This window comes from Tachypleus tridentatus, chromosome 11 (genome assembly GCF_004210375.1).
Source record: "Tachypleus tridentatus isolate NWPU-2018 chromosome 11, ASM421037v1, whole genome shotgun sequence".
Classification (NCBI taxonomy): domain Eukaryota; kingdom Metazoa; phylum Arthropoda; class Merostomata; order Xiphosura; family Limulidae; genus Tachypleus; species Tachypleus tridentatus.
The window spans coordinates 97,192,999-97,204,535 of NC_134835.1; the positions used below are offsets into that span (position 1 = coordinate 97,192,999).

Below are 11,537 nucleotides of genomic sequence, written 5' to 3' on the forward strand. Positions count from 1 at the left end.
ATACATTCGGCCCTGCACGACTAGGTGGTTAAGGCACTCGACTCGTAATATGAGGGTCACTGGTTCGAATCCCCGTCACACCAAACATGCTCGCCCTGTCAGCTGTGGGGGCGTTATAATGTGACGGGCAATCTCACTATTCGTTACTAAAAGAGTAGCCCAAGAGTTGACGATGGATGGTGATGACTAGCTGCCTTCCTTCTACACTGCTAAATTAGGGACGAGTACCCCAGATAGCTCTCGAGTAGCTTTGCACGAAATTCAAGCCAAGATACATTTCTATTGCATATATCAGTTGATTAGTTTCGGTAACGCAATTACTCTCATTGACGTGCAAAAAATGTTGTGTTTGTTTCTAACTCTTAATATACCTAAAAGGAAATCAATCAGTAGTTAGGTCAGAAATCTGTTTCATTGTCGCAAGCAAGTGATGAGACAAGTAATACAAAATGTAAATACTAACTTTTATTTTATTTCAGAATATAATGTTATAGATTATAAATATTTTAGGCATAAAACCTTTATGCTTGACAATTAAAACTGAACTATTTATTTTAAAGAAATTAAAACGATATGAAATCTGTATTAGTGTTGCCTTTAGTCTCACTTTTCCTTGGATTTTAGAATGGCAATTATCTATAACAAATGCGTTTCACAAAACTTTTACTGAAATCAAAATTTATAACGTTACACTTGGCAAAATTCAATAAATTCGTGATTCACTTTATTGATCGTATATTTTATATCGACTCTGTATTTTATTTATTTATCGAGTAATTAAATCTGATGTGGAATTTTTCAGGCTCAAACTTTCCAACGGCAGCTATAACCATCGATATTTCAGAATTCAGTGGGAGCAGAAATTCAGAAAATTTAGACGAATCTTGTTCCGTTGGTGTGGAACTTGGAAAATCTAACTGTCTTAGAGCAGAATGTGATGCGGATTTGCCGAAATCTAAAAACGAAGAAGAATGTTCTACTCGGAATGATGACTTCTTTTAAGTCATTTTGAACATTTGCCAAAAAAGTCCTGAAGATCATTCCGTAGCACCTGAACTCAAATTAGTATCATCTCATTTTACACCATTTCGTTCAATCAATAATGGTATATATATGCTAGAAGATAAATCATTTAATGATTCCTTTACTCATCTGTATGTTAGCTCTACTTTTATTCTGTTGAAATTCATGAAGCTACTAATAATGAAGAAGTCGAGAAGCAAAAGGCGTCTGTAGAAGACAAAGCTGAATCGCTAAATTTAACAAAACTGCTGCTGTATCATCATTCAATTCAGCACAGAAAAAAAGATCCAAATTCAATATCTCAGTCAAACGAAGAGTTCTGGTTAGTATTAGAAAATTAAGACAAATCACAGATCAAGGGAGGAAAAATGTTAAAACTTGTAGCCACTAAATACCTCACATGAACCTCAAGAGGAGCAGTCTTGTTTATTATAAGAGGCAAAAATTACAATGAACGTGGTGTCAACTGACACTTACAACACTTGTGAATAAAAGACGCGATTCTGCAAGCCGTCAAACGGCTGGTGATGATGGCTGATAGTAACTATTGTGTAGTCGAGGGGGTCAATGGTCTGATAAACCGAAATTTATCATTTAATTTATGTAACGTTTATCTTGTAAGATATCATATATAGATAGATATTTAACTAAATATTTATGTAAATACTGTACTTAGGAAAAGTTATAGGTCAAAGACAATGCCATATTTCATGACGGAAAGTGCTCCATTTTGTAAAAGCCATGTTTTGAATTGTACATCATTACTTTACAATATTTCATACAGTTTTGTACATTTAGCATAAGAATTTCAAAGACATATCCTTCCTATTTGTATGTCTATTCTATGTTAACTAGTCTTAGATATCCATTTGAAATATTACGTGTGGAATTTGGTTATTTACTTCATTTGAAAATCTCTATAAAATTAAGCCTCCCATTGCACACACTACCAAGCCCGAAATATGAAAATCATCTTTTATAGCCTACATGCACAGTTACATAGTTGAAAATTGTATATTTCTAAGAAATTTACTATTTCAGTAAGAATATTTTAATTCAAATTACTAAACAAACACTTCTTAATTTTTTGTTAGAAAATAAATACCTTATTTATACTAAAAATAACAAATTCATTTATAAATGTATAAAAATGAGCTAACATTAAATCACTATCTTGTCAGAAATGTAATATCCATAAAAAACTAATAAACAAGTAATGTGTGCGTTTGTTTTTTTTTTACATTTTATTTCAACTTGTGGCTATAAAATTACATTCTATTGACTCTAATTTTACATAATTCGTAAAACCACGTTTATAAAATGTAAGTTATTAATGTAAACTAATATTTTTAAGAATTATACGGTTTTTGTACGATTAACTAAAAACTCAATGTAAAGTCGATAATAAATATTTGACTGATTTTTATTATGACATATATTTATATATTTTCTTTAGTTAAGTGAATGCAAAGGATTTGAACGTTCTGTATATTTTTTGAAATACAAAAGTGATATAGTTTTAGAAAATTATTGCTTGAACAAAGGGAAGAGGAATATAGTCGAAAATTGAAACAATAAGACGAAAACACCAGCAAGGATTTTAAGCTAGAATTTGGTAATTGAAAATTGAATATAATTTAATGAAGATATACATTTTAATAGAAAGAAGTACCAATATTATTAAATGTTAAGTAAAACATTTGAAGTAAGAATATAAGTGTAGTTAATTAATTAAGTGCTATATTTTTATAAATTGCTGGAAAGAAGATCTTTTGAAAGTTTTATCTTTGCACTTGGCATAACTCATTGAATGAAACCCACATATGCTGAGAAGTGGTAGGGTTTATTAGCACGTAGGGAGTACTCAAATTAAACCTTATAATATTAAAAAATAACTAATAAGAAAAGAAATGTAAAGTTACATATCATAGTTTTGATGTTTTAAACTATTGCAGCACCGTTTAGTATTTGCACTTTTATTTCATAACATATTATTTGCAGAAACTCTTAAGATATATATAATTTGCTAAACATATATTTCTAGAAAGAGTTTATGAATTGATAAAAGTAAGTTCTAAATTTAATTTTTCAACTTAATCTCTCGTGTTTATTTTTTTATATTACCACAATTTGTTGACTCTTATATACAAACAAATAAATAAGCTTTTTATGTTCGTCCTAAACTTTGTTGACTAATGAACTTGTAGCGTTCATCTTACGATTTATTAACCTATATATAATCAGATGAATAAGATTGTAGTACTCATCTTTGGTTCAAAATGTTCTACTCTTGAGTTAATTATAGCGACAATATTTATAATATGCGCTTTTATTTTAGTTACTTCATCTCATCTTTATTTAGAAATAATCTGAAAGTAAAACCCATTTTATAAATATCAAATATAAATATAAATGTGACACAGGATGAACTGATACAAGTGTAGTTAGTTTGAACTATACACATTTCCATTTTGCTCTTCCATCAATACATTAAAGCGTCTGACACATTTCGTAATGGCTGCTTTTTCTTTTGCTTTCTTTGTTAATCAGATCGCGTCCACAAGACAGTTCGTACTGCCTTTTTTCTTGGATAATAATTTCTTTTGAAAATCTAAACAACTTAAGCAGTATCCTCTTGTGTAGTATCACCTCTTTAAACTTTCATATATAGGATACTATTTATTCGATATATCGATTTATGTTTATTTTTCTTGGTTACTTTCTACCTTAAAGATCGTTTTAAAATTTAGCTTTAGAATTTTTTTGAACTGTAAGGTTTGTTGAATTAAGTTATCTATTCAGCTAAAACTATTCAGAATTCAACTTTGCAGAAATATGGCTAAAACTCCAATTTATACATTTATTACATTAACTTTACTTGGAATTCTACTTTAGATTAGGGAGAATTTTGAATAATCTGCAGTATGTCTGATTGCAATTGCCTGATTGATTTACTATTTTTATAATTAAATTAAATATGGGATTACTATCGCCAACCAATGGTGTTGTGAGTCAGTCAATATTCTTCCATTTCATCATGATCTTCGTCACCTGTATGTCGTGTGCATTACCGACAATCATTAAGTTATTTTACATAAATGGGTTTATTTCTAAGTAACTGGGTACATTTATAGTTAAGAAGGGGTTGCTGTTCGTATTGACGTTAAAGCATTTTTACAGATAAAACAAGTAATATGTTTAAAATATATTACTTGTTTTATCAGTAAATGAAACTTTAATTTTCATGTTACAAATTCTTCCTTTATTTTAATGAAGTTGTTAATTATTCTGATTATATTTTCTCTGACATGCCTGACATTACCAGTGAATAAACACTGTTTGTAACTATATCCTAGAATACTTTGATTTTATCAATATTCAAGTTGAACCCTCTTGGCTATTGGTTATATGAAATTTTCTATCCCATATATTACCATTAAAATAAGTTCCAATGCTGAATATCACATGAAGCGTTTCATGTTGTTTTCAATTTACTTTCAGAATATAAACTATACTAAACCTCGTTTGTAGAAATGGCAAAACAAAAACAAATGTATAAATTTGTCACTTACAGTTCTAGGGTTTGAACCTTCATAAGTAAAGTTAAAACTCGATTGACATCATAAACTAATGGCATTAATGAAAACTAGCTGTCTTTAATGTTTAATATTCTTTAGAAACGTTGTGTCAAAGTTTTATATTAAATATATATTTTTTCGTTTTAACAAGACACTCAATATCAACTGGGATATGTAAAAATAGCTGTTTGTAACGTATAAGGAATAATAAAAAGATACGTAAATGTGAGTCGTTTCATTATTTCAAAACAATTAATATTAGAACATAAAATATAAACTATATACTATTGCGTATTTAATTTTTAACAGACTTATTCAAGTTAACAATAAACAAGTTGTGCTATAAGAAAATATTTCTTCGAAATAGCTTTACTCAACTTGAATATTCTTACTTTAAATTCAGGTTGTCTGAATAACTTATATTAATTATTGTTGTTAAAATGAATATTTATATCCTTTGCTTTCAATTTATCGTTTATATTATTTTTTTCAAATCTTATTTCATGGTTTTTTTATATTCTGTTAAAGGGTAAGTATAATCTAATGATTACTTTGTAGGTCTATGAATCTCAGGGCCATTTATTCGCTTCCCATTGCTGTAAAAATTCGCATTCTGAGTTTTGGAAAACTTTCTTTTATGTTTCTCTATGAAATGGTATGAATATCCGTTTCACTTTTAAGATGCTTGAAATTTGTCACAACTGAACAGATCTGTCAGAAAAACAGCTTACGTACACCTGACTTGTGTCACTTTTCTATGGGAAGATCCTTCTTCATTATGTTGTATAGTGTCTCAGAAGTGGCCCGGCATGGCCAAGCGTGTTGCGGCGTGCGACTCGTAATTTGAGGGTTGCGGGTTCGCATCCTCGTCGTGCCAAACATGCTCGCTCTCCCAGCCGTGGGGACGTTATAATGTGACGGTCAATCCCACTATTCGTTGATAAAAGAGTAGCCCAAGAGTTGGCGGTGAGTGGTGATGACTAGCTGCCTTCTCTCTAGTCTTATACTGCTAAATTAAGAACGGCTAGCACAGATAACCCTCGAGTAGCTTTGTGCGAAATTCCAAAAACAAACAAACAAACTGTGTCAGAGATCCTGTGTTTGTGGATTCTCAAATACTTGATACTAAACGTCACACATTGTTCATCACAGCTCTCATATGTTGTAGAATGAACATGGTGACCCAAGTAGATTCATATTCATTTTCTCCCTCCCCCAAATGTTTTGAAAATTATGATGTGATAACACGGATATTTTGTGCGATCAGTTTTCTTTGATGACACTAGCTACGTAACATCGAATAATGTCATATAGTTGTGATCGTGATTTTATATTGACTTCAATTTTCACGTGACTTGCTGAATTACATATTCAAAATTTTTTTAATATAATGTATTCAACTTTCTGTAGATGGAGGTATTTGAAACATTATCCTTAACTCACCAAGTTTAACTACTATTAGACAAAACATTTTGCTGAAACATTAGAAACGTTTAATAAGAAAACGATGCCAATTTTCTGTGTTAAACCAAAAATTATGCGTTTTCTCTGTAACAAAACCTTTTGTATATTTTCATGTCATCATATATTGAGGGCCCGGTATGGCCAGCTGGTTATGGCGCTTGACTCTATTTGAATATCGCGGGTTCTAATCCCCGTCACACCAAACATGCTCGCCCTTTCAGCCATGGGAATGTTATAATGTGACGGTCAATTGGTTTTTCATATTCTATTCTAAAACTGTAGAAAAACTAGGTCTGTCAATATTTGTGCAATTTGTGAAATTGTTCAAAAAATGTGGTCTTTTTCTAAACTCTTAATAACTTTGTTCAAATTTTGAAGCTGGCAAACCAAACATTTTATTGCCTTTTTTGGGTGGGGGGAGTGGTGTCTATAGCAATATATTATAAAAGAAAAAGCCTTAAAACTACCAGAAGAAATAATAATGTCACCTCTGGTTTTGTTTCTGTAGGCTGTATTTTATTTTGTTTATTTTCGCATTCCTTGTGCCAACACTGATTGTGATACTTTTTGTTTTAGTTTTATACATTTTCCTTTAGTAATTTATTCATATGATTATTTCAGATTGTTTATTTTTACATATACGTTTCAGAATTACTTTCACTTTTGGCAAACAAAAAGTATCATACTTTTAATAAATTATTTTATATTCAACTTTTTATTTCTTCCTGCATAAGCTTCTCTTGAGAAACAACAAGCAGACGCTAATTAAAACATAGAGGAACATGTTGTTATTTGTATATTGTATATTATTGGGCTACATTTAAAACGGTGATCAGAAAAGCTGTTATTTTTCATATTTCTAAATCTTATTACGCACTTCTTCGGAATTGTCTGTGTTTTTCTTATTACAAAGCCACATCGGGCTGTCTGCTGAGCCCGCCGATGGGAATCAAACCCCTCATTTTAGCGTTGTAAATCCGGAGACTTACCGCTGTACTAGCGGGGAGCATCTTCGGAATTATTGTAAAGATTTCACACAGCTATACTACGCCAGAAATGTTTTGCCTATATTAAAAAACAATGAACTGCAAAAGATTATTGGAAGTGAAATTTTTTAGAGAAAAAGTGCTAGTTGTCTTAATATGCTCTAATTATTTCTTAGAAATATTCAACTATTTAAGCTAAGTTTTTAAAACATCTTTATTTATATGTTTTTATAAGTTATTAATGACAGTTTGTACCAAAATATACACGTGAAGTTCCTTGTGTGAAACATTATTCCTGTATATTAAGTACACATGTTTATATGTAGACCTAATGAAGCATAAGATTGACTAAAATCTACTAGAATTGAAATATCCATGTTTTGACTTATCGATTCGAAAATACATTATCGATTATATTACACTTATTTATAAATTTTGCACTATAAGTTGTAAAACGTCTTGTATTATACGCTACTGACATGTCGAAAAAAGGTTAATTGACTATTCGGCTGGAATTATTAGTATTATATTGCATAAGATATCAGACCAGTAGATGATTGAGACTCATTACAATTCCATTGATTAATAGTTGTTTTAACTGGATAATCGTCAGTAAGTTTTACTGGACAAGGGGGAAATTTCACTATCAAATATTACTTTTGATAACTTACTATCAGCCCTCCTCTAGTTCAACGGTATGTGTACGAACTTACAACGCTAATTCGATTCCCCTCGGTGATCTCAGCAGATAGCCCTATGTGGCTTTGCGAAGAGAAAACACACACTTACTATCAGTTTTATGTTTAATTCTACAAAACTAAATATGGTGCTTAGCTACATATTACAGATTCGAATAGCTAACTTTCAATATTTTTTAACAAATATTTTCAGTTAATGTTGTTCAATGAGTTCAATCATCTAATTTTCTTGTAAATCATACATCAATGGAATAAACTCCCATATTTATATTGTGTATTGTTCATATGATCATCGTTATCGTGATAAATATGAGTCCGTGACATTTTGTAATTCCAACAGCAGACTGTGTTACTCTTGACATTAAACTGGTAACTGGTGTTTAGTTTACTGAAGTTTGTTTTGTAGTAGTCGTAATATACCAGTTTCATCCAAGCCTCACTTAGCATGCTCTACACGAACATTCTTCTGTAAGGACAAACCATCTCTGTGAGTATTACAGCAAAAAAGAATGAACTATTGCATATAAGTTTAAGATTCTTGAGGAAGTGTTGACACCTTAAGTATTATCGTAAATATATTATAATTAAGAAACAATTCTTACGTTAGAAGAAGGTTTCAACTGCTTGGCAGTGGCGTGAGCATAATATGTATTGCATGACAAACCTACTAGGAGTTATTTGCTACCATCCCTAAGTTTTAAACAAGTGTTCAAAGGAGAGGCAGGGTCCTCGCCAAGGGATCACCTTTCCCTTATAACGGATTAACAGCTTGAGAGAGGAAACATTTTGTAATTTTGCACTGATTTTAACGCTGCTCACCATCTTCTAAATTCAAAGATATACCACAGGACCATTTTACGTCAGTGTGCAACACAAAATACATGCTTTGGAAATTCTTTCACATTCTTCCAAATGTAAAAAAGATCCAGGGATAGTAAATAAAAATTGTTAAAAATAATTATCAGTTTTGTTCTGATGTAACATCATGTAAACTATTGAACTGTATATATATATTACACCAATAGAGATGTTATATTTTACGAAACATGATATTGCTTTTCAACTTTCTTGAAATGAGCCTGTCAAAGTTCAATCTACACGAATAAATTTCTTGTAGATTTTAAAATTAAGAAAGTATTATGTATAGACATTAAAGAACACAAAAATTTAGAGTTCAATACGATTTGAAGTTAACCTGTCGCATGAAGTCTGTATTTCTCTTTGTGCCTCTTCATAAGTTTCTCGGATCTTTTGAAGGTTTTTAATGTTAAAATTAGGGTTTCGAGATTTGTAGTGATTATAACACATATAGATCATCATGTAGCTTAACTCCTAACAACCAACAAACTCTTCCCTCTTCTCAGACTCGTAAACATGTTTTATAGTTGTGTAATATTACTGATAAGCAAACACTTTTTGTTTTGAAATTAATTAAGAAATATATATATAAATATATATACGTATATTAAACATAAGATACGGCAAAAGTCTTTTCGTGTTTTTAACAGTTTAAGATCTTATTAACATGGGTCACTTAAATGATATATCAATAAACAATAATTAGTATTATACTTCGACTACTGTACCTGTGACACATCAATTTAGCATTATAAGGCTTACAAACATATTAGGATTTTTCTTCAAAACATTTGAATATATTCAAAATGTTCTTAGTATGAAATGTGTTTTGTGTTTTACATTAATTATTTAAAGAAATTATTTTGAATAATGTTTGAATAGACAAGGATATTGCTATTTTAAATTTTTCCATGAGAAATAAATGCTATTTTCGATATTCATTCAAATGCATACAACATTTTAAAAACCTAAGATTATAATATTTATCTTTATTCAACAAATTTTGTAATGCATAGCGTTATTTAATTTATTAACGATAACATCGTTACTCAGATATGCTTAAACATATGTCATCTAACCAAACTAATGTTTTAATTTTTGAATACAAAGACTGACAGCGTGACGTTTACTAAATCCACCTTATACTCACATGGTTCTCGTTTTATTATGTCTACCTAATAATCACATGGTTTTCAGTTTCCTAAAGCTACCTAATAATCCATTGGCTGTATTCCTAAATCACTAATTTTAGAATGAAAACGTAATCTTGAAAATTTATTTTTTTTATATGTTAACGTTTCAGTAAAATATGGTTGTCTTGTATGAACAACAAAAATCTCATTTATGCTAGAAAATAGTGTTAGTTTACTTCTCATTGTTTTCTTTTTTTCTACTTTGTGATATATTGTTGATGTACACTTACAGTAATTGACATCTTCTTAATAAGCGTTTCTTTTTAAAAAACAAATATAGTGAGGTTTTTAATAATGAACAAGATCCAATAAAACAGCTGGAAACATGACTTAATACACCTACTTAAAAAGAAGTTGAAATTAACTCCTTGTTTCAGCTTCATACACCTTTTCGTAAGAGCTAAATGTGTATTTCAAATATTATAGTATTTGTGCATGTTAACATTATTTAGTACTTATATAAGCTAAGATGATTTTGTGGAAATAATATCTTAATATTATTGTTGACTATTTGCACTTCTGTTCCAAGAAATAGTCTTTTCTCGTCAAATTGTCTTTAGTCTTTATTATTCACATATTCCTAATTTCCAACATTGCTTAGAATAATAGTTAACGTAGAAGTGATTTTATAACTCACTGGTCACTACTGTCCAAAATGTGTACCGTAATTTTTTGCTTTCAATAGGATGCATTGAATTATATTTTATAAAGAAAGATTTAAGTAATATTATTCTTTCTAGATTACTTCTGTGTAATGTTTCTTCAATATATTTTAATTGAGACTTAATTTTAGAAGAGGTTGTCTGTGTTATGCTTCAGTTACACTGCCTTGAATTTCGTAAATAAATACATGACGTCAGTATATATACTAGGCGCTAATATCATTTAACAAGAATGATAGTGCAGATTGTGTGATTTCCTGGGAAATGCTTCCTTCATTGTGGATATGCTTATTTGAATGGTCCTAATTACGTAGCAGCCAGCTCCTTAACTACCTTTTAAACAATCTTCTATCAAATACATTGAAGTCAATTTTAGACCATGCATATATCTAATATTTTCTCAGAGCTTTTCACTGTTAACGGATGTCTACATATGTTTTTCTAGCTTTAACCAATTGTACACGTGAGTGTAACCTACTATTAACTGCCAGTCACTATAGCATAAGAACACAAAAATAATCCAAGGTAGGTAAAACTTGATGAAATGTCAAGATGCAGGCTTAGAAAAAAACAGTTTTAGAGATCTCGTCATATGAAAACCTTACCATTCTAGCAGCCTTCCTCTGAATCCTTTAGACAATTCAATATCTTTCCAAAGCGAAGGATCCCAAGGCTGATACAATAATTCAAATGTAGCCTAAACAGGTGATCTATAGAATGAAATTGTAACGTCTTTAGATTTATATTCAATGTATCTGTTCCTATGTATTACAATCTCAAATAGCTTGAAACTGAATTAAAAATAAATAAAGATCCATTGTGGGGTACCACGAATCTGTATGCGAAGTTTGGTTGTAACAACTCCATCACTGTGAGAAGAGTTAACTGAACATACTGACGTATAAAGTTCAATTAGTATGGAATGAAATTTCCAGAACTATACATGAAAGATTTCACAAAATGAAAATTAAATCTAAACAACGTTTAAAAAAAGGTTAGTCGACTTGGAAAGGTAACTACTCAGAAACTCTGATGACGTTTTTTATACATACGATTTAATTTCAGTATCAATTTC

At 30.3% G+C, this 11,537-nt stretch overlaps 1 protein-coding gene across 5 annotated transcripts in view; it reads left to right on the forward strand.

Annotated features, from left to right (window-relative positions):
• LOC143232855 (voltage-dependent T-type calcium channel subunit alpha-1H-like) overlaps positions 1–4,830 on the forward strand; it is a 59,978-nt gene extending 55,148 nt beyond the window's left edge. For 4 of the 5 annotated variants that reach the window (XM_076468822.1, XM_076468818.1, XM_076468819.1 and 1 more), the window contains exon 33: positions 803–4,830. In XM_076468822.1, the coding sequence (XP_076324937.1) occupies positions 803–1,002 (200 nt within the window). In that variant the 3' untranslated portion in view covers positions 1,003–4,830. The remainder of the gene's footprint in view (positions 1–802) is intronic. The other variant, XR_013017820.1, reaches the window with a different exon arrangement.
• The last annotated feature ends 6,707 nt before the right edge of the window (positions 4,831–11,537 follow it).